Source organism: Nematostella vectensis, chromosome 2, assembly GCF_932526225.1.
Source record: "Nematostella vectensis chromosome 2, jaNemVect1.1, whole genome shotgun sequence".
Classification (NCBI taxonomy): domain Eukaryota; kingdom Metazoa; phylum Cnidaria; class Anthozoa; order Actiniaria; family Edwardsiidae; genus Nematostella; species Nematostella vectensis.
Window position 1 is genome coordinate 17,991,993 of NC_064035.1, and position 25,781 is coordinate 18,017,773.

The window sequence follows — 25,781 nt, forward strand, 5'->3', positions numbered from 1 at the left end:
TCTCTCTACCTTTCCCCACCTCCCAATGTGTTCGTTATCTTCCTCTCTCTAACCCTCGCACTCAGAAAAAAACGATCACAACTCGTTTAAATACTGCGGAATTTATTCGGGAATTATTCTTAACTTACTTTAATTCATAGCAAAAATTGCAACCAGAAATAAACGTGATGTTCTAGGGTTTGAAGTATTTTTCTGGGGGTGTTGTTCCGATATACCGTTCAAATTGTGCCCTGGTGGCTTAAGTACTAAGACACGCCCCCGATGAGTTCATGCACCAGTCAAGGAAGGGTAGTTTGGTCGTGCTTAACTGTACAGCGTACTATTCCAAATATGTTTTTTAAGCAAGATCACATATTCCTGTGAATATGCATTACTTTGTTCTAATAATTTGTACTGTAATATTTTGTACTCCTTTTAGAGTGTTTATAATCTACAAGCTAGGCGGATTGCCTTTATGTGATAATTTGAGATCCATCAGGCAAAATTCTTGGACAATTGGTCAATCTGCCGGATTCTTGTCCGTTACATCGTTTTTTTCACTGCTTTGGACTGGTGGCACACCCTCTTGGTTTTTGTCGTCATCGGCCATCATCGGCCATCGCTGACTTCTGAGATGAATTATTTTCACTCTCTCTAGAATCGACGTTTAGATCAGAACTCGTCATCACTGCCTCGGAAGGAACCTTTAATTCAATGTTAGCACCTAAAACGGCCTGATCACACTGCTCAACGGGTTTGGGACTTGAATAGTCAGGAGTCGATATTGGTTCGTCGGCTGGTGCAGGCTCGGTTGGGATAGGCGTATCCCCAGATATGGGTTCGGAAGATGTATTGCTTAAATGGCGTGAAATCGATGGTGGTTCGTCAGCAGGTAGAGACTCGAGCGATGAGGGTTCGGATAACGGTTTATACGAAACACCAGACGTCGATAATGGTTCGCCAGCCGTTAGAGACTCGTGCCTAGTCGTCGCATCTGTAGTTGAGGGTTCGGGTAAAGTACTTGAACGGTCGGAAGTCGAAAATGGTTCGGCAGCCGGTAGAGACTCGTGCGAAGTCGTCACATCTGTAGTTGAGGGTTCGGGTAAGGTACTTGAACGGTCGGTAGTCGATAATGGTTCGGCAGCCGGTAGAGACTCGTGATGCGAAGTCGTCGCATCTGTAGTTGAAGGTTCAGGTAAGATACTACTTGAACGGTCGGAAGTCGATAATGGTTCGGCAGCCGGTAGAGACTCGTGACGCGAAGTCGTCGCATCTGTATTTGAGGGTTCGGGTAAGGTACTTGAACGGTCGGTAGTCGATAATGGTTCGGCAGCCGGTAGAGACTCGTGATGCGAAGTCGTCGCATCTGTAGTTGAAGGTTCAGGTAAGATACTACTTGAACGGTCGGAAGTCGATAATGGTTCGGCAGCCGGTAGAGACTCGTGATGCGAAGTCGTCGCATCTGTAGTTGAAGGTTCAGGTAAGGTACTACTTGAACGGTCGGAAGTCGATAATGATTCGCCAGCTGGTAGAGACTCAGGCGAAGTATTTTTAATTGTCGATAAGGGTTCGGGTAATGTGCTACGGTCAGAGGTCGATGGTTGTTCTTGTTGTAGACAGTCTGGAGAAGTAATCGAATCTGCCGATGAAGGCTCGGCTTGGGTGGCAACTGCCTGATGCGATGTCCTGCTTAGCTGCGATATTGCTTCTGACGATATCTCATCACATGAAGGTGACTCAATCTCCTTCTGATTTTCTGTTGTATTTAGCGGCGTCTTTTTTTCCACTTGCAAAGCACCGGCCACTTGTGACGGCGGCTCCTCGGGCGCCTGTACGATATCCTGTGATTCGTCACATTTCGAGGAAGGCACCGATACATCGGGTAATTCAGCCTGAGAAGATTCAGCACGGGCTTTGTCATCTAGTCGAGGCTTTTCTGAGGTAGATAACGGTGATGAAATGACACCTGTTACGGGGGAAGTACTCATTATCGCAGTTGATGCCACTGTCGGTTGTGATGAATCCTCGCTAACTGAAGCTTGCGGTGTGTAATGGGAAGGAACCAACCCCTCATTCAATCCTCCCTTTGTCTCCGTCTGTGCGTTTTGGCGCGGCGTGGTAGCGGATGGTTCACGACGTTCACTCTCGTCTGTTTTAGGGGGCTGTGGATCCAGACTGCTTGTTCGAGGGAGGGCTGCGTCTGTATCAAGTGTTCCCTCGCAATACCTGCCGGGGTGAGCATCACATAAACGTTTGGGACCAAAAACATTCCATAAGTGACCTTCTATTAATGTCATACATTATTACATACATTATACATTAATATTTTTCAAATGTTGTTGACATAAAAGTGTGGCCACCTTGACAGTTTTGTGAAGTAAGCCAATAAGGATGCGAGAAACATGTTACCTGATACGACGCGCGCTACCGTGGTCACCTTGACAGTTTTGTGAAGTAAGCCAATAAGGATGCGAGAAACATGTTACCTGATACGACGCGCGCTACCGTGGTCACCTTGACAGTTTTGTGAAGTAAACGGCCAACTAAACCAACTAGGATGCGATAAAATACTATGTGATCGAAATGAACTTCACTAGCCACACAGTGAGGCAAGAGGAATGGTTGAGTGCAAATCAGAGTACGACGAACGCAATTGGCTAACTTTGTATTGCTGCCCACGGTAGCGCGAGTCGCACTTCATACGACACTCGTAAATCGCGCCCTCTGATTGGTCAAGAGTTCATGTGATGTTAGACATGCTAGCTTGGCGTTAAATGCGCGCCCGCTCCCCAAAACTAGATTGTAGCATAAGAAAACATTTTAAATGTATATAAGTATAAGTATAAAAGTATAAGTATAAGTATAAAAGAAATAGTTCTCATTTTTGTGTGCGTCTACCCTCTACAAGTTGCAGAGATGACGTCACAGCATGGCATGAACAAAAAGTTCCCAACGTGACGTTGTCAAGTTGCGTGACTGTTGTTCATGACGCGCTGTGACGCCTTTGTCGTTGATGCTGAATGATGCTGACCTGATAATGTTGAATGTTGTTGGTCAAATAGTTATAATGACCGAAATATTATGGAAATATATGACGCTACCTATGCGAGATGGTCTCCGTGCTACATGAATCAGGAAGGTCCGGCCCCTTTTTATCGCTGCTCGCATCATCATCAAGTGAGTCATCGGACTGAAGTTCTCCGATAAAGCGGATCTTCTTTGATTTCAAGTCGATAGATACGGCTTGTTCACTTGGCGCCTGGGACCTTCCCGGCGGCCCGGGCCTGGCGACCTCTTGTTCCCTGTGTGTGGTCGGAACCTCGACGACCTCTTCTGAAAACGCGCTGGTGGGTTTAGTGGACGTAGCGGTCGTTGATAAACTTTCTTTTGGGAATTCGGATATCCGTTCTGTCGAAGCAAAAAGCGTGTGTCGGTCAAATAGGTTTACATTGAAAGCATAAAGACGGGGTTTTATGGCTGGCTATCGTGGTTTGCACTTAAATAGCGCGGGATTCCCCACACTAGAGCTGAGCTTCGCTGGCTATGTGTGCTTGTTCTGTGTCTTGAAGTGATAAATGGAGGAAAAAAGCTCGGATAAATGCTTTTTTTTCTTTAAGTCCTGAGTAATGTTAATTTATTTTTACTTACCGAAGTCAACATACTGTCGAGCAAAGAACGCGATTGTTCGATAACACATTTCATATTGTTCCTGAAAAACAGGAAAAACGGGTTAACCACATCTCCTACTTTATGTTTATCGTGAAAATACTTTAACTCATATTTGGCGGCACTCGACAAAAGCGAACCTGGCAAAGTGGTTGTATTTAACAATGTTTTGCTGACTCTAGCCTTGCGAACACCATACTTAACCTTGCTATTACAGATTAAATCTCTAGGGTCTTACTCATCAGAAAACAGCAACGGCAAAGACTGCCAACAATTCAAAGAGCCTGTTGTGTCTGATAAAGATAATCCATCCGTCTTTCTCCAAAGCACGAGGTGGTAACTCAAAGCTGTATAACTTTTGCAAAATTACCTTTTTCTGTACCATGTATTTTCGTTGTTGCCGTAGTGTGCGGACCATTCTAGGGATGTTGACTACGGAACAGAACAGTGAATGGTAAACCATGAAAGCACAACAGCAGAACGAATACTCTTCATTAATGGTGTTTAGGTTCCTTTGTATAGGAGAAGTAAGGTGGTGAATAACAACTGGGCAACAATCACCCGGTAGGATGAGTATTTATTACATTCGCAAACTTTCGTTGTGGACAAAGCTGAAATCTATGGTATGTATATTGGTAGCTATCAAGTGCTTTTACTTACTTATTCCATTGTGAGCGGTGAATTCCCTAATTGCGGAGAATATGACACAGAACGTTCCCGTGCGACCCACACCAGCACTAGCAATGAGTAAAAATAAGCAAGCCGTTGAGCTCCATGACATGGAACGGAGTAGAGGTATGCAGATATTTTAAGAAAATAAAAAGGAATAAATCTTTAGAACACCCCAAAGACAAATTTAAAAGTTTAAAAGTTAAAACGACGGTAAAACAAAACTAGATGGTAAAACAAAACTAGAGTTGATTGCAAGTAAACTCCCTGATAATGTCCAATGTGTTTGCATACCTGCAGTGCAGGATTATAGGCTTGCCACCTTCGCCTTCTGTTTCGGTGTAGCATGTTTCCACCTCGCCCATGAAGGCTATCAGGTCTTCAGGTGACTTGGGCACACCACTGTAAATATACCAAGATTGTGACATGGTCAAATCTCCTTATTACGAGATGTCACGGGAAAGTATAAGTGTCTGATTAATTGCATGGTTGAGTACTCACTAGTCAGGCCACAGTATGAACTGCAACATTGTTACCAGAAGCGTCTCCTGGCTCTGAACAGATAATAGAGTTAGACGTTCCAAAAAATTCCAGACCAAGTAAACTGTACTTACATCGTTATGCATGACCATGCGTATGTTATATCACATGACAGACCAAGTAAAAGTATGATTTATCACATGACATACCAAGTAAAAGTATGACTTATCACATGACATACCAAGTAAAAGTATGACTTATCACATGACAGACCAAGTAAAAGTATGATTTATCACATGACATACCAAGTAAAAGTATGACTTATCACATGACATACCAAGTAAAAGTATGACTTATCACATGAAAGACCAAGTAAAAGTATGACTTATCACATGACAGACCAAGTAAAAGTATGATTTATCACATAACAGACCACGTAAAAGTATGATTTATCACATAACAGACCAAGTAAAAGTATGATTTATCACATGGCAGACCAAGTAAAAGTATGATTTATCACATGGCAGACCAAGTAAACTGTACTTACATCATTATGCTGGATATGCATGACCCTGCGGATCCAGCCGGGTGAGGACGTGAGGCTCTTGAGGGAAACCCTCATAGGACCAAACAGATTCGTGTGGCCTTCGTCAATTGGCCAATACTGGTGACATTTGAGCTGAAGAAACAGACAACTTTTCTTCAGTCTCAAAATGACATAGCAAATTCATACGAGACGTAGAGATAGCATGTGAACAACCCAGACATATCAAGGGCTTATCATAAGAATGTACGCAGGAATGGAGAAGGGATTTAGAAAGGCAAGTTCTGGGGAGGCCGTTGCCTACTAGAAAGGCAGGATTTGAAAGGTTTTGACAGCAGCTAAGGATAACCGACCTTGTTGCCTTCCACCTCTTTTGTCAACATGACGATGACGGGAGACTGCTGCTCCCAAACCATCAGCCAAAAGTCGGCTAGTGTGGATGCAATTGGTCCTTGAGTGGCGATGAAAGGCGGAGACATAGGTGTTGTTTCCTTTTGGGAAAAAAAATAGGTAGGTAACTTTTTCTGCGGCTTTGACACAGAGGACGGATTAAGGACTTTCAAAATTACCTTTATGTAGCTAGCATTAATGTAGTCTCCGTTTTCCTTGGTAGTTAGTAAAACTCGCGTGTGATCCCCTAAGAAAAGAATAAATAAAATAGTAGTTATCTTTGTGATAACAATACAGTATTTTCAAGGTAACTTGATGAACCATGTATTAGACACGCCTGAATTGACCAACACAAATTTGAAAAGGAAAGCCATCAAAACATATATTGCACTTGGTTGCAGTCATGCAGTAAAATACTTAAAATAAAGTAAAGTCTTTAAAATCTTAGATAATAAGATTTTACTTACATGGGTGTATGTCTCGATATCGGTTCTTGGTGTTATTCATTTTAGCTGCATGTGTAGTCAATTTTGAAGAATCGTACTCTTGCAAACGTTCGAGTTCCTAAACAAAATCACCAGATTATTGTTACTTATCATAGATATCAAACAAGCAATAGTTTATTACTTTCACCACAGCCATCATTTATCTTACCTTCCACTCGGCAGTGAAACCGTCCATAATGGTGCCGGGTTTCCTGTCGGCAAGCGAGTCCACAACTCCCTCGAATCCCTCAATAGCAGACACCAGCCCTTGCAGTACCTCCTCCTTGCTAATATATTTATTGTTGGCCTCTTGGCCAATCCTGGACATTTGTGTGTAATAGTAATGACCCCACTGTCGGTGAAGGGGTGGCTTGTCACCATCTTCATCAGTCGGGTAATCTGCTGGTGGTGTTGGTGGCGGTTCACTAGAGTGATATCCGGGGCTAGGTAGACTGCCAGGCTCGTAGTGATATTCAACGTGTTGAGGTTGGTTTTGTGGCTCTTTGGTTTCGTTGTTTACATCTAGAGTTTCTTTTTCATCGGCCTTCTCATCATTCGAGGCTGTAGGGGTGTCAATCTTTGGGGACAAATCTTCTTTCGATGCATTGTCTGCGTTGTCGTCGTTACCTTTTAGGTAGCTATCATCACCATCATCACTTCCTGTAGGGTCGATAGGGTGTTCCCCTACCCCATCATCTTCAACACCATGGTCTTCACATAAGCAATCTTCAAGGTCGTCATAACTATGTTTCTTGTCTGCAGAGTATGCCGTTTCTGACTCATGAGGTACCAATCTTGCGGCAAATTCCGAGAACAGCGAGCTGTCATAATTAGGAACCACAGGCTTGCTTGGTCCTTCAGTTGGAATACTTTGTGGATTGCTTTCTGGATCACTTGGAATACCTATGGTGTTACTTGGAGTTTCTTCTTGGCTATTTGTATCAGATCTAGGTACTGCTTGATTCTCCATCTTCTTGCCCTCTGTTGTTTCGCCAGTTATCAGCATCGAATTAGTCGAACCAATACTTTCTTGTCTTTCCTCTGGAGTTGCTTCCTCGTGTGTCTTTTCCTTGATTTTCTGCTCCAAATCTGCAAGCTTCTTCTGCTGCTCGAGTATTTGTTGCATCAGCAGACTGACCTGGCCATGATCTGTCACCTCGTGCGCATGCTGTACGGTCTGCTGCACTCTCAACATCTCCTGGAGCTGGAACATCATACTCTGTTGTTGCATCATCATTTCCCGCTGGAATTCCTGGAACTGTTGTTGCTGCTGTTGCTGAGCATTAGCATAGTTATATTGATTGAGCTGGGCCTGGGCCAAGTTTACAGAGTAGCTTGTCTGATAGTCGGATACTGGTGATGACCTAGGGTCTTGCTGTGCCGGTGCTGTGGGTGCCAAGGGCCACACCTGTTCATTACTGTGGCTGACACGTGCTCCTGTTTCAGGATAGCTAGGGGGTCTTGAATCTTGGCTTGTTGTCGTTACCGCCGGTGTACAGGTGAGTGATCTGTTGATAGAACCACCTAGGTAGTCTTGATATGTCACTTGCGGGGGGTCTATTGGCTGTCTTACTGAATGGGAGTCCGCCCTAGTTGGTCGACTTTGGAGGGGATTCATTGCAGTCGGAGTGTATTGCTCTACTCTGGAAAGCTGAGATGTTGGTGCAACGAGGGGTTTAAGCATTCGTTCTTGTTGTTGTTGATCTGATTCTTGTTGTTGTTGCCGCTGTGTTAACTGGATTGCTCTGTAGGGCTGTAATGGTTGTTGATCTGGTAGAAATTGGGGTTGACATTGCTGCCCTGGCCGAGATGACTGCTGGGATTGTTGTTCTGGCCGAAATGGCTGCTGGGGCTGCTGACCTGGCCGAAATGCCTGTTGGGGTTGTTGACCTGGCTGGAAGGGTTGCTGTGTCTGTTGGTCTGCTCGAAATGGCTGTTGGGGCGGCTGAACTGACCGAAATGGCTGCTGGGGTTGTTGCTCTGGCCGAAATGGCTGCTGGGGTTGTTGCCCTGGTCGAGAAGGCTGCTGGGGCTGCTGACCTGGCCGAAATGCCTGCTGGGGTTGTTGACCTGATTGGAAGGGTTGCCGATTCTGTTGGTCTGCCCGAAATGGCTGCTGGGGCTGCTGAACTGACCGAAATGGCTGATGGGGCTGTTGACCTGATTGGAAGGGTTGCTGAGTCTGTTGGTCTGCTCGAAATGGCTGCTGGGGCGGCTGAACTGACCGAAATGGCTGTTGGGGTTGCTGACCTGGCCGAAATGGCTGCTGGGGCTGTTGCTCTGGCCGAAATGGCTTCTGGGATTGTTGGTCTGGCAGAAATGGTTGTTGGGGTGACTGACCTGGTTGAAATGGTAGTTGGGGCTGTTGCTCTGGCCGAAAGGCCTGCTGGGATTGCTGGTCTGGCCGAAATGGCTGACGAGGTTGCAGACCTGGTTGAAATGGCTGCTCTGGCCGAAACGGCTGTTGGTGTTTGTGTCCTGGTTGAAATGTCGACTGCGTCTGTTGGTCAGATCTAGTTGAGTACTGGCATTGTTGGCCAGGCCGAAATGGCTGCTGGGGTTGATGTTCTGTTGGAAATGGCTGCTGGAATTGCTGTGGTGCTTGTCCTGATTGGAATGGTTGCTGGGAATGCTGGCTAGTTGGAAATTGTGGTTGGAATTGCTTGGGTTGCTGCTGACTGGAAAAAAAGTTGGATTGCTGTCCAGGCTGAGTGGATTGTTGTGGGGGTATCACATTTGGAGCATGTCGTGAATCAGGTGTCCCTTGTTGTTGACCGCTTCCTTCAGTTTGTAAATGTCTTGGTTGTGGCACTGCCGTAATTGTGGTTGGTTGCAGAGGAGGTGGCATGGTAAATTGTGGCTGGGAAACCTGAGGTGAAGTCCCTGATGGAGGAAATTGAGGTCTTTGAGGAAACTGCTGAGGTGACATGGGTCGCTGATTGCTTTGAACTTGATTAGGCAGCTCTGGTCTCAAAGGACTTTGAGGAGGTCTGGGCTGTGGTGGTCCAAGAGGTGGTTGGAATCTCTGCGGCTGCGCATATCCCAGAGAATTAGGGTGTTGCCATGACTGTGGTTGCATCACTAGTTGCCCACTTGAGCTTTGGACATTTTGAGGAGGAAATGGCTGAACAGACCGCGGGCCTTGAGAAAAGGGAGGTTGGGCCTGCAGTATGGGTGGACCAGGTTGTCGCACCTGTTGGTCGGGGTTTTGGGGTCTGCCTAGCACCTGTGATGGTGGTGGGGCATGGTACGGATATAGCTGGGGGTTAAATTGTTGAGACATAGGTTGTGACTGATGTCCCACTGGTGTCCCGGCTCTTGGTCCATCTAAACGAGGTCCGGCTGGACGAAGTTGTTGTTGAGGTGGCATGTTGTAATGAGGTCCTTGTTGCTGGCTTAGGCCTACTTGATGAGGCGGCGTTAGCGGAAAATTCTGGTTATTAGGTTGAGAGGGTTCAACAATTTGAGAGCCGGGCCTTATAGGTATTGTATTTGACATCCTTGGAGCAGAGTGGATGCTCTGATCAGCTGGGATGTGTTGTTGTCCTTGATAACTAGGAACATGTGATGGTAGTGTCCCAGGAATAGAGGCCGAAATATTGCTTGATGGTGGCTGGCCATGATAGCCTGTTGGTGGACCAGGAGATGGTATACTTGCTTGGAAATAAGGTCCAGGAACCTGGAACGGGACTGCTTGTGATGATGAGTAAAGACTACGTGCTGGAGCAGTGGTAGGCAGGCTTGATGGGAGACTAGGGACATGAGGTTGGACCTGGCTAATAGCAGTAGTATTAGGTAGAGAGCCAGGTAGGATTCCAGGATTGCCTGGTTGTTGAGGCAACCCTTGAGGCACATTAGGTAAAGAAGGTCGAGGAGGCATAGCGCCAGTCAAGCCTGGAGGTACAGAGACAGGCCACATGGTCGGAACTGGACCTTGAGGGTTGATTTCAGGGGGGCGAGTCAGATACTCTGGTTTAGATGCGGTGGGTCGTGATGGTGGCCTGGAGGATTCTGGAAAATAAATACAAAAAATACATACATTATTGATGTAAACGCTTTGTCTTTTCATCAATTACTGAAAATAAACTGGGTGTTATTTTTCATGTGCCGCAATTACGCTACCTGTCGCTTTCTTTTTGGATTCTAGTTTTCTTTGTAATTCCTGTCCATGTTGATCGAAGAAGTTTTTGCACTTTTCCTCTAGTTTGTCAACCTTGGCCTCAAGATTCTGAAAGAACTGTAGACCGCGGCTGAAAAAAAAAAAAAAAAAACACTGTAATGTAGAGAAAAAGGCTCAGGACAAGTTATACCCTACCACGTTTGCCTTCTAGCAATGTTTTAACAAATTAATGCTTCATTAATGCTTCAGCCCTGTGGCGGCTATACTCAACTGATTTTTTTACCAACCACAACATATATCTTACCTTACTTTCCCTTTTAGCTCACAAAGTACATTGTACGAAAGAATAAGGCCTTTGGCGACATCTTCTCGTCTGAAAATTACGATCGACAGAAAATTTAGGCAAAAATCTAGCGAGTTCTTGCATCCGGTAGAGGACTTATCAACGTTTGAGAACTTACTTCTGTGAGTTTTCTTTCACTGCTTGACGCATAGGAGCATACTTTGCGTTGGCTTCAGTCAGTGCACTGAGGAAGACAATTATTGTGATGAGGACCTCACTAGTAAATACTCCTCATTTGTTAGACCTTAACACATTGACCCCTCAACCGGCCTGTACCGGCTTTGGGAAGTACCCACAACCCAAAAAATTCATAAATTCAAAATAAACACAACAAGATGAAGATACTCAGGCATCAGTCTAAGGGATAAATGGTCTTGCAGATATGCATCCAACCAAGGTGTTGGCATCTACTCTTAAGCCAAATAATAGCACAGGTTCTTTGACAAATCTCAAATCGAACAAGGAGAGAAAAGCAGAATCACCCCTCTCAATAAAACGCTCAAAATACCACACAAGGGAGAGAAATCAGCAAACACAGCTCAAGACACAAATAGATACCTTTATTCTGATCCTCCAGGTACATTTCCTTGGCCTCGAAACACAATGTTCATTCCTTGAAGGATTGTACAACCACGAAAATATCTTTACGTATTGCAAAGCATTCTGGGAGATCCAGGGGAAAATTCACGAGGGGAGGGCCAGTCAATACTCCTCTCCCCAAAGTCAGATGATTTTTTATAAGTCTTTTCACCCCGAAGCCAAACGAATCAATTCCAGGCCATACAGACCCAGAATAGCAGTGTAAACAATTTTGGAATCAATTTGGTTTCAGAAAAGACAGCATTCAGGAGAGCTGTGGTGATTCATTAGAAAATTATTTTCTCATCCGGGCAAAGCCAAACAAGAAAAAATCATCATGAATCCACCTTTGCTTGCAAATATCCATAAGCAAAGCACTCAATTATGCCCCAAAAGACTTCATGATGTCCTGAGACACTCTCCTAATATGCTCATAGCTGTATTTTTGATGAAAAATACAAGCAACCATCAACTTGTGCTGGCTTCAGCACATCGACGAGGGATTAAAAGTGGGGACCGCAAAGCACTGTTGGAAAGCTTGGATACCGCTGACTAGGTGCAGCTGTGTTTGACTTTGACGGGCTGTATAAAACTCAGAATAGGGGGGGAGGTATCTGTTTTCAGTCTGTTTTTTGTAAATTCAGCTCCAAAAAAGCCAGGAGTCAATGGGTTAAAACTATCATTGTTTTTTTATCAATTTATGAAGTTTCGACAGAAATCTATCATAATGCCTGTTACTGAACACATTACCCCTACCTTAGAATCCTGTCTTGCGCATCAAGATTGGCTTGTATGAGGCTACAAGTGTGGCTATGCTTCTTTAGCTGCTCATCGAAAAACGCCTACAAACCGAAGAAACACTCAACATTAACACAATATAATATGGGTATCACATTTTAAAATGTTACAATATCGTTTCTCACTTGTTTGCTGCCTTCTTCTCTGGTTACTAAAAGTCCAGTGATGTCATCTGCATTTATCTAGAATACAAGATGAAATTGAATATATGTGAAACGTGATTTCAACATAGATTGGAATCATATCTTTATCAAACCATCTCTTTTAGTCTCGAGTAGTCCTTTATAAATGTTTTCAGTCCTGCATGTTGGACTTGTTGCCAGTCAGTACAAATTAGCGCTTGAATTGGAAAAAGTCTCTCCCTGATACAATGGAATCTCAATAAAACGAACACCCTCGGGAGCAAAATAGGGGCTGATGTATTGAGGTGTATGCTTAACGGAGGTCTTATTTATAGAATTTGAGTGAGGATGGCATTTTCATAAATATGGAGAAAAAGCGGAAATTAAAGTTAATGGTTACTGTATACCTCTCGACGCAGATCTTCCTCTAGTTGTTTCCTTTGAGACTTCATGTGATCAACTTTCGCCTAAAAAGGGAGAATCGACTTATTTCATTCTTGTACCTTGTAATCTTTGAATCAAAGAAATGTGTGAAAAATTTCTCTGACTTGTACTCACAATCAAGTCCCGTAACCTCTGCACCGCCCCATCATCAACTGGTGCTATAATATAAACCATGAAAAAATAAATAAAAAGAAAACTGAAATCTGATCACTCTCCTTGCAGCTAAAATGCTGGATTACAAGGGCACAGATATACAACATGGCTAAGTCCAAGATATAGGAAAGTGCCTCGGGCAGCCACCAGAAGACTCATGTCTGACCACGAAACACGAGCTTTGAAGGAAGTTGTTTTTGTGTAGGGAGGAACTAACGGCCCTAGAAGTCCTTGGAACAAAGGCAAGAACCAACAAAGTCAACTCAGGCTATAAAAGGGAATGATACTAGTTTAATATTTTTGTACACTCCCATTTTTTTTACCTCGTTGTATAAGGATTGCAATACCATGTATATATTTAATATTGTATTGGACAGCACTTTCGGGAAATGAACTTGGGACCCACGAAGAGTATGAAATGGTCAATTGGTACACTTTTGGCTGACTTCTATCAGCGAAGAACTGTAACACTGATCTACTTGTTCGGAGACATTGTTGCCACTTTGTGCTCTCTCCTGCTACTTACAATCTATGATGTTTGGAGAAGGGAGTGAGGCAAGAAGCACTTCTTGAGGTCCAGCAAGTAGCTCCAAGTTTGCCAAATGCGATTTGTAGGCACGCATCAGCTCGTTGTTTGTTTTGCACTGCAAGATAGTTACAGACTATAAACAACTCAAGTCTATTAAAATACTGTCATGAAGCAGAAGCACGAAACATGAATTTGCCAGAACCAAGTCAACCATGTACTTACCGCTATTGCGTGGGTTTTGAGGTTTTTGTCAAGCTCACTCTTGATTTCTTCTCGTTCTTTTGGGGCCTGCATTGGACCAAATAATGCCTGTAAATAACAAAAAACACGTATACAATGAGTGTGAACGAGGACTGAATGCGGTACATGAGTGTCCATATGAAAGGCAGGCCACCCCGGGGGGGGGGGGAGGGGGGCAGAAGGTCCACTTTCGGTTCTCATTAGGCGTGCTAATTGTAGACAAAACTATAAAGCATAAGCTAGATCCCTCTGGTATGTAGCCAAATAAGACAATAAAATTCCTGTGGAGATACTGCAAAGGCATAAAAAATCCCTTTTTGTTCTTTCGGGGGTGGTCCGCTCACTCCCCCAGGGGAAAACTAGGTCCATTTTTTTTTTTTGATTTTGCACCCCCCAAGAAAAATCCTGGGTAAGGGCCTGAAAGGCAACAAATTCCACAATTATTATTTCACCTTGGCCTCATTCTCTTTTTCTTCATCTTCATCAATTAAATAGGAAACCGACTTCAAAGTACTCTCGATGTTGTCACTCAACTTTTGGAGATCTGAAATAAGAATAAGTGAGACTCAAAACCACAAGCGTTTTATTATCCTTTAAGCCCGATGCAAAGTTTGCAAATGGAGATAAATAAATCAACTCGATAAAATAGGCCATTCTAGCTATGAGCATGCTTGCGCACTCACCATGGGAACCTACCTCAACTACCATCATGCAGCGCGCACTTCGTTTGGTGCAATCTTAAAAAGAGATGCGTTGCATTATGGTATAGTTGAGGTAGGTTTCTGTGGTAATGGGCGCACAAGCTTATACAGTCGATGGAATGTCCTATTGCATTCATTTTCATTGAATACAAATAGACATAAATAACACTATGTGGGTTGACATCTTTCACAGGAATCAGCCATTGAAAAACGAATTCCTAATATAACCAATTAATACGTTTTTTTGTTTAATGTCAGTAGTTCATCAGGGTTACATCTGATCTGAATTTCTAATGTACATTTTGGTGTTTTAGCCAGTTTATGAGGGTCATCAGATCTGAATTCCTAATAAACCTTTAATATTTTGTTGTTTTAGGCAGTTTATGAGGGTCAGTAGATCTGAATTCCTAATGTACCTTTAATATTTTGTTAATTTAGGCAGTTTATGAGGGTCAGTAGATCTGAATTCCTAATGTACCTTTAATATTTTGTTGTTTAAGCCAGTTTATGAGGGTCAGTAGATCTGAATTCCTAATGTTCCTTTAGTATTTTGGTGTCTTAACCAGTCTATGAGGGTCAGTAGATTTGAATTCCTAATGTACCTTTAATATTTTGATCTATTTTAACCAGTTCTTCAGGGTCACATCTCAAAATTTCATTCTTTTCCTTCAGCATTGGAGGCAGTGTATCAATCTGATCTGGCTGAAGCAGGTCATCAATATGAAGGTTTGCAAGAGCTTGACCCAAGGCTTTGTTCTTTGCATCAATAGAGGCTCCATATCGCCTCAGAAGTTTGGCCTTTTCTTCACTGAAAAAAAAGAGAAAAGAGTATTACTATAAGAAGCTAGTACATAGTTTATGAACAGTCCATCTTAAATATTATTTTGTTATATGAAAATAGCAGTATTATGTAAAGATAGACTTAAGTTGTCGCTAAATTGCAAAAGAATCTGCTAGAAAAGATGTATCATAAGGGTAATAGCTGTATGGTGCTTATGTACATTTACTAAGAATAGCCATAGCTATAGAACATTGCAGTCTGGCATTTGCACAGCATGTTTTTAATACAGCAAAACAAGATAATAAAATCAATTTTGACTATGTGAACGGAATGGGATTAAAATCCTGTACTGTAGTACAGTACCTGTAGAGTGAGGCATCAGTGTGGGCCTCCATCGGTATAAGACGCTTGAAGATGTCTGGGCCAGCCAAACTAGGGTCATTTGGCTGGAAGGGGATTGGCTTGACAAGAGAAGCACCTGAAATAAAATAATGCTTAGAATTGATGAAGGAATGCTTGAACTTTTTTACGAATTTGTATTTTTTGATGGAGAAAATTTTAATTTTTATTTGTCAAACTTAAAAGTTTGACAAATACAATAGTTTAATTTTTGTGACATAAATGTGACGACATTAGTGGATATTGAGATCTAATCACAAAATTTTTTTAAACAGTCAGCGTGTTTTACTGCTGAATAATAAAAAAACTAGCCAGGAGATGTTTTCTACATTTAGACAAGAAACGATTAATCAATAGGGGAATTGAGATCATGTGACCTTTTGGGTGGCCAATTTCAAGACAAAATACACACAGAAATGACAGTGTCTGCCACGCCAAGTACAAAAGAAAAAACAAATATAATCTTTCAATGAAAATAAATGCTTTTAGAAAAAAAACTTTGCTGTTTACCTGTAAGCACTAAAAAATTGTGTTTTGTTGTTGTAAGAATAAGCGCATGCTAGTTTGTCGGGTCATGTAGAAGCTATCAGAAGTTTTCACCAAATTGAATGGGTGCACCACAGACAAAGAAAGATAATACAATAGAACAATGAGATAATCTAGCTTATTCTGGCCTTATGAGCTACCTTCTACACTTATCAGTTTGTCACCCAAAAAGCCCTGTGATCTCTTAGGACAAGTCCCCTATTATGTTGATGACCGATAGTAAATAGATGTTGATGGGGATGATGATGAATTGCAGTTTTGCTATAATGTGTAATTCTAGAAAACATCCCTCCCCCCAAAAAAAAATTGAAATAGAAATGCAAGCAAGGCTTTTTTTCTGCCTTTTTTTAAGTTACTGTACAAGCCAAAAACATTTTTTTCGAAGGTGAAGGCTCATTTGGAAAAGGTGGAAATGGAAAAAGGCCCAATACCCCCCAATTTCCTGGGCTTTTGACCCTCTAACCCACCCACCCTCCCTCCGGCCCCTGGAATTTTCAGGTTAATTAAAGCAGTTAAAATGGATATAAATGAGACAATTATTTTATGTAGGAATGCATAAGTGATTATAATAAAAAAAAAGAGATTGATAATAAGGTGCAACACTGTAGTGATGGTGCATAATTGTTTTGCAAGAAGAACAATGTACCTTTAATTTCAGGTAGGGCAGATAATTCTGGAACAACCTCATGGTATATGAAGTCATTGTCCTTAACAGCACCTTCTAGCCTGTGGAATATACAATGTTTAAAATGGGCCAGCTAAGACACTCAAGCGACACTGGTATAGCTACCGGTACATATAAAGTATTTTTTCATTATGCATTTGATCATACTCTCCATAATTATAAGTATCAAAATAATATTATCATTAACTTCTCGGCTTGGCAGAACTCACTTGTTACTGACAACATCTACCATGAACTGTAGGATTTCTTGGGTTCGCTCAGGCTGACCCTGTGTCACAAAAATGAAGGGAATTAACTGTATTCATTTTATTATAATTAAAGCCGCATTGTCACCAGTTTACTTCCGGAGGTCCGTCAGAAACCTCAATCATCAAAAGAGAAAAGAAGCTATTAGAACCAGCGCTATAAAACGGGCCATCCGCTCTACATTATCAGTCAAATCTTCAAAAAGAAACTTCCAAAAGACACACTGCTTTTAAAATTTTGAAATATTTTCCGTAGTTTCCGTTAAAAATCATTAGGGGTTGTTACGTTATCGACCGGAAGTACAGTAAACTGGTGACAATGCGGCTTTAAGTATGTGAGTACAGTATCTTACCCTAAGATAAATATCACTTAGGTAAAAAATATATATTTATAATACAAGACTGTACCTTCACAAGCTTTTGAGCTTCCCCAAGTTTTTTTGAAGCTGCTTTTAAATAAGTGACCTTGAAGCAAAGAGACAAAACATTGACAAAATTCTGAACAGAAATAGATATAAATTTTAGATAAAAACAGAGTAAAGACAATTAAGCAAGAATTTACCTTTTCACCAAACTTCTGGTTTTCATTGGCATTATTCGACATAAATATCTGATCATAAAAAAACAACACCAGTGAATTGACGAGAATAATAAAACAATAAAATGAACAAGCTTTTCAGACTAGTGTTGCAGTCCAAAAGCATGGGGGTTCAGGGGGTCAACTGGAAGGTCTGCTCTAATAAAGGAAAATTAATTACCACTTCAAGCCAGGATGAGCAACATAAGAGAAAATAGTCTGCTAAATGGAAACGAAACCTCCCATTCAAAATCCTGGCTTGGGCCTGTGTTGAGAGCCCCAATAACATTGATAATCTAATATGCTGTGCATTATTATCAGATATACATAGTGAATCAGATTGTTAGATGTGATGTCACAACCATAAACCCAAAATGCTGAGGGCAAACTTACATATGCCACAGCCATATAATGACAAGCCTTGATTTTCAATGCCTTTGTCCAGATCTGTGGAAATATTTTACTGTGAACACTAGTTTAAAATGGAAAATGGGAAACTAGCAAACATTTCTTCTACATAAATTAACCTTTGCTTTCTTGGAACCCATATATGATGACCCTAGCGACTCAAGAAAAGCAAGACCTTCCTGGTAAAAGTCATGGACCTGAAAAATCAAAAGTTTTTTTTTAAATAGGATAACAGTATCATAATTAAATTATAAAGTGATCTTGACAACCTACTTGGACACTTATTCTTGCTATTAGGGAATCTTTCCGTCCATCTAGAATTGATTTCTCTAAAAGGCATTCTTGGGCTTGACCCTACAAACAAAATTTAATGATCAATGTACCTCAAAGACCTACAGTACCCTGAGTACCAGAGCCACCAGACTTCTCTCATCCAGTGACGCTCAGCCAAAATGTCGCGACAAGCAAAGCGAGAAGGCTCTGGGCGGGCGAATAGCTTTTTTCAGTTCAAGAAATACAGATTTTTTATCCTGCAGCTGATTGGTCAATGAGATTGTCATAGTAACAAAAGCATTTGGTCAATATTCCCATATTTGGGATTAGCTTGGAAAAAACGGTTGTCGTTGTTTTGCCAAGGTTGAAAGTTCAGCTGTTTGATCCCGTGTAGTTGGTTTGCTTACACAAAGTACACATAGATTTCAAAGCTAGTTTCGACAACGGTCCTTGATTCTCCTTATTGTTTTCGGGCTGGGAGCTGCAGGGATCTTGCAGTTTGTACCGAAGGTGAAGTTGAAGATGGAGCTAAGCCTGCCCGCATCGGGCGTGAACTGTGGCTTTCTGAGGCTTCCAACCTATCGCACTCGGTTGCTCAAATGTGTTTTGCATTTGTTGATTTGATTTTTTGCAGTTCTCTATCAATAATTCCTTTACATTCTCTAGCTTTCCAAGCTGCCTTACGCAGGTGGTTTCTTATTGTAACGTTTGCTGGTAAAGAATAATAAACAGACGTTCTACGAATAACTCCTTCTTTGTCTTAGAGCCAGTAAACAAATTAAACTTGCCTAAACAAGTGCTGTTGCAGATATGACAGAAATAAGTGCAGGAAAATTTCTGCATGGGCCATGGAGAATACTTTTAATCGCTTAAGAATGAAAATAACAACAAAACTTTGAAAGCTTACATCTCTCGTGTTGCGTGGCCGATGTCATACCCGCAAGACCGGTTTAGGCATGTAATTCCAGACTGGAACCGAAAAAAGCTACTTGCCCGCGGCGACATTTTGTCTGAGTGTCACTGGGCGAGAGAAGTTTGGAGGCTCTGGTACCCAAAGACCTGGATCTTGACAAAAAATACCATACCAACATAACACTTATGTACAGCTGTAGAAGACAGGACGCCATGTCGAAAAAGGCTTCTGTTGCAAAATGATCCTAAAGAGCAAAAAAAAAAAAATCAAGGATTATTACTTATACATTAAAAGCCATCTATGTAAGATGATTAAGCTCTTATTTGTCTTTGATTCTAAAAAGACATCGTTATTATTCACAAATGTTGATGAATTGTTTCTTAATAGAAGTTTTTAGCTGTCCAAATTATAATAGCCTTTTCCCGAAAATCTTTGAAAATACAACTGAGATTTTCAAAAAACATTCTAGATTAGTAAGTTTGCTTTTTCTTCAATATCCAGCACTGCATTCATATTCAATGAATGTCAAACAAAGAAGGGATCACAGGCACTCTGAGACCCCAAAAGCTGTGTAACTCCTGAGTCTAGAATGAGAATAAACTACACTGCATCTCTTGTTCTCCACAGGCCATTTTCCAGATATAGGTGTCCTTTGAAAGCTTTTTTTGATGGTAAACATCCTGGTACAAAGTGATAATTTGGTAAAAAAAGATGGCTGTAAACAAATGGTGCCAAAAGTGTATTTTCACATTATTTCCACTGAACCACATCTTTACTGAGGCCAGCTTTCTGTTTTTACATGATCTGTCATTCATCATTTTGTTTAGTTCTTGCTTGAGAATGTACAGTACAGAACATACCTCTGAAATCCAGGGCAGTTTAAGAGCAGATAGTGGGACCATGGTTGTATTCTTTAAAGGGAAAATAGAAAATTACTAGAATCATTAAAATTTGTGTCAATTCTTGTTTCCCCTTTCTCTTTAAAATGAGCAAACATAGTAGTAGCACTTGTCTTTCTTACAGTTTCTGCATTAACATTTAAAATCGTGAGCTGTTGTGTGAAATGTAACTTGTAAAGCTAAGAGGAGTACCAGAGCTGACTTTCAACACTTGCGACCTGTTAATCAGGAAGAGGGATGGAAAAGGACAAGAGAGGTCTACAGTAGGGTAGTATGGGGCTACTGTATGCTGCCTATGCAAATAACATTCCAAGGATGCCATTTGACCAGCTGCCATGACCGATTATTGAAGGAAAGCTAAAATTTCAAAAAATCCTTTCTTGATGGTTTCTGAGTGGATTGCTTAAAAACAGGGATAGTTTAATCCATCTCCCATCATGTACCAGTGTCACATAGTGCTGAAGCTGAGGTAGTCAGATTGCCAGCCTTGTCTCATTAACAGACTTAGTATCAACTCAAAATCCGAGACAAACTTACTGTATATCGCTCTAAACTGGTAAAATTTAGCTTCTAGGCAAGAAAAAACACCACAGATGGATAAATTTACATCCCAACTAAGTTTAGTTCATGAATTAGAGCATGAAGAAATAACTCATAGAAAACTATTTGTATGAGTTTGTATTCCTTAGAAATCCTTCACTGATGCGGGTGGGAAACCTGTGGCACTACAAACCTTAAGATATTGAAAAACACCGGCAGCCGCCTGGAAATGTGTGCATGCCACTTTCATACCCTAAAATGAAATAGGGAATAAAAGTTTTGCATACAAAATGTTTGTAAAAAAATATGCCTTTTTTATCTTACAGAGTAAAGTAGGAACATACACAAAGGGCTTGAGATTGAAATCATTCTAATTACTTTTTATATTAAACACAAACACATTTATAAAATAATTGAGAGATAGTACAGGTGCTCTGATTGGTGGGATTGGTAACTTTCATTACGTGATGCAATGACCCAGCAAAAAATCGTGTAAGGGGAATTTGTGCATCATCAGTCAACAACCTTGTGAATTCCCACAAACTTTTACCTATTAACACTAAAAAATATTATTCTTTAGGAGAAAAATGTGTCCCATGTAAATAGGAAATTGCAAAATAAGTCCAAATAGATGAACCACCAAACGATGAAGTTGACGTCATGAGCACACGCTGTAGTGAAGTTTTTTCTTTTTTTCTAGGATTAGAAATCGTCTCGTGCTCCACTGATCTGATCTTGGATTCTCCCAAACAAAAACAGCTCGGTTTTAAAATTCAATGAAAGCACGCAAAGAATAATATTTTATTTTTTAAGCCAAAACCAAATACAAAGAGTCAGATGCACACAATTCATGGGAATACAGTAATACAACACCAACAAGTGATAAGAATGTTATGCTCACCTCCTCTCCAGTTCTGTCTTCATTTTTGCCAAGCAAAGAATGTAATGCGCCTGAAAGAAAAAGCAATAGTTGAGGTTTGAAAATATGTACAGTAAACTTGGTCCTAACCAATTAAAGCTGGAGGTCCAACAGGAAACCTTAGCCGTTAAAAGACAGTAGAATCTATCTAGATTTAACAGGCCATTTGCTCTAAATTATCAATAACATCCTCAAGGAAACTCACAACAGACACATTGCTTTCACAATTTTGAAATATTTGTCATGTTTTCCATTAAAAAACATTGGAGATTGTTACGTAATCAACTGTTAGTAAACTGGTGACAATGTGGCTTAAAATTTTGGTGTTTTCTTGTGTTTCTTATAAATAAATGTTAGCTTACCTAAGTTGTGCAATATTGAAGCTTGTTCAAACCTTACATCAGCAAGTGATATTGGTTCCTCTGAATATAGGTCAGTCCTACAAGTCAAGAATGGAATGACAATATAGGTCAGTCCTACAAGTCAAGAATGGAATGACAATATAGGTCAGTCCTACAAGTCAAGAATGGGATGACAATATAGGTCAGTCCTACAAGTCAAGAATGGAATGACAATATAGGTCAGTCCTACAAGTCAAGAATGGAATGACAATATAGGTCAGTCCTACAAGTCAAGAATGGAATGACAATATAGGTCAGTCCTACAAGTCAAGAATGGAATGACAATATAGGTCAGTCCTACAAGTCAAGAATGGAATGACAATATAGGTCAGTCCTACAAGTCAAGAATGGAATGACAATATAGGTCAGTCCTGCAAGTCAAGAATGGAATGACAATATAGGTCAGTCCTGCAAGTCAAGAATGGAATGACAATATAGGTCAGTCCTACAAGTCAAGAATGGAATGACAATATAGGTCAGTCCTACAAGTCAAGAATGGAATGACAATATAGGTCAGTCCTACAAGTCAAGAATGGAATGACAATATAGGTCAGTCCTACAAGTCAAGAATGGAATGACAATATAGGTCAGTCCTACAAGTCAAGAATGGAATGACAATATAGGTCAGTCCTACAAGTCAAGAATGGAATGACAATATAGGTCAGTCCTACAAGTCAAGAATGGAATGACAATATAGGTCAGTCCTACAAGTCAAGAATGGAATGACAATATAGGTCAGTCCTACAAGTCAAGAATGGAATGACAATATAGGTCAGTCCTACAAGTCAAGAATGGAATGACAATATAGGTCAGTCCTACAAGTCAAGAATGGAATGACAATATAGGTCAGTCCTACAAGTCAAGAATGGAATGACAATATAGGTCAGTCCTACAAGTCAAGAATGGAATGACAATATAGGTCAGTCCTACAAGTCAAGAATGGAATGACAATATAGGTCAGTCCTACAAGTCAAGAATGGAATGACAATATAGGTCAGTCCTACAAGTCAAGAATGGAATGACAATATAGGTCAGTCCTACAAGTCAAGAATGGGATGACAATATAGGTCAGTCCTACAAGTCAAGAATGGAATGACAATATAGGTCAGTCCTACAAGTCAAGAATGGAATGACAATATAGGTCAGTCCTGCAAGTCAAGAATGGAATGACAATATAGGTCAGTCCTACAAGTCAAGAATGGAATGACAATATAGGTCAGTCCTACAAGTCAAGAATGGAATGACAATATAGGTCAGTCCTACAAGTCAAGAATGGAATGACAATATAGGTCAGTCCTACAAGTCAAGAATGGAATGACAATATAGGTCAGTCCTGCAAGTCAAGAATGGAATGACAATATAGGTCAGTCCTACAAGTCAAGAATGGAATGACAATATAGGTCAGTCCTACAAGTCAAGAATGGAATGACAATATAGGTCAGTCCTACAAGTCAAGAATGGAATGACAATATAGGTCAGTCCTACAAGTCAAGAATGGAATGACAATATAGGTCAGTCCTACAAGTCAAGAATGGAATGACAATATAGGTCAGTCCTACAAGTCAAGAATGGAATGACAATATAGGTCAGTCCTACAAGTCAAGAATGGAATGACAATATAGGTCAGTCCTACAAGTCAAGAATGGAATGACAATATAGGTCAGTCCTACAAGTCAAGAATGGAATGACAATATAGGTCAGTCCTACAAGTCAAGAATGGAATGACAATATAGGTCAGTCCTACAAGTCAAGAATGGAATGACAATATAGGTCAGTCCTACAAGTCAAGAATGGAATGACAATATAGGTCAGTCCTACAAGTCAAGAATGGAATGACAATATAGGTCAGTCCTACAAGTCAAGAATGGAATGACAATATAGGTCAGTCCTACAAGTCAAGAATGGAATGACAATATAGGTCAGTCCTACAAGTCAAGAATGGAATGACAATATAGGTCAGTCCTGCAAGTCAAGAATGGAATGACAATAGCCAAAATAATTAATCAACAGCCAGGATTAAAATAATTATCATACTTATTATTATCACTATTTATGTTGATGGATACAATTACAGTTTTGATAAGAAGATGTGTCAGATTACAATGCTAATCTAGGCTCGATTCCCAGCAGTTTCTGTGTGCGAAGATTTTATGACTGCAACACCTTATGTTGGCTGGAAACAGAGCCTAGATAATAATGGTGGCAATAAACAGGATGATAAAATTGTGAGGAAAACTGGAGTACTTACCAGGTAAACTGGACAGGAATAGCACCACCCTCTGCCATAGGGAACCTGGACTGTAAAAATTGCAATTGTGCAAAGTACCGACGCAGTATGCTGCAGCCAGAATGGTCTTTGCTTGGATGAAGGCATGCCTATAAATGTGAGTGTAACTTTCAACATTCAGAAAAAAGAAAAAAACTTATTTGAAAAGGACACACAGGGTAGAATTATTTGTTCCCCATAAAACACCCAATAAAGATCAATGTATTTTTTGCTGTCAACAATGGGAGCTACTTCCAATGAAAAATCACCAAATTATTTTTTACTTGCACACCCCCCTCAGCTATTTATCTGGTATCTGCGTCTTGAGGCAAATGAGAGTTTTTTTTTGTGTGTGTTAGCACCTTCATCTTGTTTTGGCCTAAAAAAGTTAATCTATCTTTCAAAATAAAAATAAATATTGTGAAAACGTTTAAAAATTTTAGCAGGTTGTCTATATCAAGAGAATTGCTGAGAAATACAGTATTAACTTTAAACAATTCTAGTCTAGACAATGAGGTCATTACCTCATCCCTAAAAACTCAGATTTTTTAAAAAAATACCAAATCTCAATAGAGGAGGGAGAGTAAGGGGGGTGCGAAAACTGCAAAAACGCACAGAAAAACACCAAAAACCACAAAATCGTCAAAGTAAGTCAATAACCCTAAACCCTGTAGTCTAGAAAACCACAATGCCATGGAATATGAAAAACCAAAAATCTGCACCAGGTTTAAGACAAAACAGCATCACTGCAAACCCTTACGCCTCCCTTCTAGAGACGGATGCTTGAAGGTGAAAGATGGTCAACCCACATCAAAAGGGAACCTTGAAAGATCTTGTAACATGGGTCACGCCCCCTATTCCACAACAGTGTAAGACCAATATTTTCCTCAAAAAGGTTTAGTACAACTGTAAACAATTGTTATTACCATTTATACCAAACTATAAGTGATATTTTTTTTATTTATTGTTGTGAGAACACTTGGACCATTTTTTTAAAAACTACAATCAAATGTGTTCTCAATCAACATATTGCCAATTCATATCAACTATGTAACCTAAAGCTGAGACCAAAATAAACAATCGTGATAGATTATTGTTAGTGATAATGTAACGTTCTACTGACAGATCAAGCATAGAAATCAAATCAAATATGCCATTGAGAAAAAAAACACTTGTAACCGAGGTAAAATGTGTGTCGGATAGACTTATTTTCTAATTTTAGCCTGTGACGTAAATGACAGCGCACTTTCAACTTCGATTGTGTCACGACAAAATCTATATCCATTTCAGCAGCGCTTATGGCATATAACATAGACAAACTAGTGCTGTTATTAAGCTAGAATGTGGGATCTCCCTTACTGCTCGTAGTTGCTCGATTTGAGAGCATTCTTGTTTGTAGCTATCCGGATCTTCTTGGTAATGTTCGCTGATGTACTGAAAACAGACCACAAAATCTATCATTAGGGCATGATCAAGCAAACGCGACCTCAGAATATTAGTTTTGTAGAAAAATGATCGTTCTTAAAATATACATACCTTTTTTAAAGGAGTCGATAGATCTGTGGCTAAGGATTCTTTGAAATCAATAGAAAGCATAGAAGATCGAGGGCAGCCCTCCATTTTTTTAGACCAACATTACGTATCCGTACAGCGGAGAAAGACGAAATGCAAGCGCAATTTTGGTCAT

The 25,781-nt window shown here is 40.7% G+C and overlaps 1 protein-coding gene across 3 annotated transcripts; it reads right to left on the reverse strand.

Annotated features, from left to right (window-relative positions):
• Positions 1–85: 85 nt before the first annotated feature.
• On the reverse strand, positions 86–25,776 carry LOC116615713 (tyrosine-protein phosphatase non-receptor type 23). 3 transcript variants are annotated; one of them, XM_048723211.1, is made up of 40 exons: positions 25,631–25,776; positions 25,454–25,528; positions 24,077–24,204; positions 21,790–21,866; positions 21,410–21,459; positions 20,702–20,761; positions 19,930–19,980; positions 19,242–19,313; positions 18,157–18,237; positions 18,003–18,080; positions 17,869–17,922; positions 17,461–17,508; positions 17,307–17,363; positions 16,863–16,921; positions 16,615–16,694; positions 15,387–15,501; positions 14,845–15,050; positions 13,994–14,085; positions 13,524–13,610; positions 13,299–13,416; positions 12,734–12,777; positions 12,583–12,642; positions 12,179–12,235; positions 12,012–12,097; positions 10,795–10,860; positions 10,638–10,706; positions 10,336–10,463; positions 8,464–10,224; positions 6,383–8,223; positions 6,196–6,292; positions 5,908–5,975; positions 5,692–5,829; positions 5,342–5,473; positions 4,816–4,868; positions 4,609–4,716; positions 4,306–4,382; positions 4,016–4,077; positions 3,628–3,688; positions 3,081–3,387; positions 86–2,205 (listed from the first exon to the last, which is right to left on the reverse strand). In XM_048723211.1, exons 1-40 carry the CDS (start codon positions 25,712–25,714, stop codon positions 579–581), a joined length of 8,514 nt encoding a protein of 2,837 aa, XP_048579168.1. In that variant the 5' UTR covers positions 25,715–25,776; the 3' UTR covers positions 86–578. The 3 variants fall into 3 exon arrangements, with proteins under 3 accessions (XP_048579168.1, XP_048579167.1, XP_048579166.1); XM_048723210.1 differs by having other exon boundaries at positions 86–1,069; positions 1,259–2,205; positions 6,383–10,224; XM_048723209.1 differs by having other exon boundaries at positions 6,383–10,224.
• Positions 25,777–25,781: the final 5 nt, after the last annotated feature.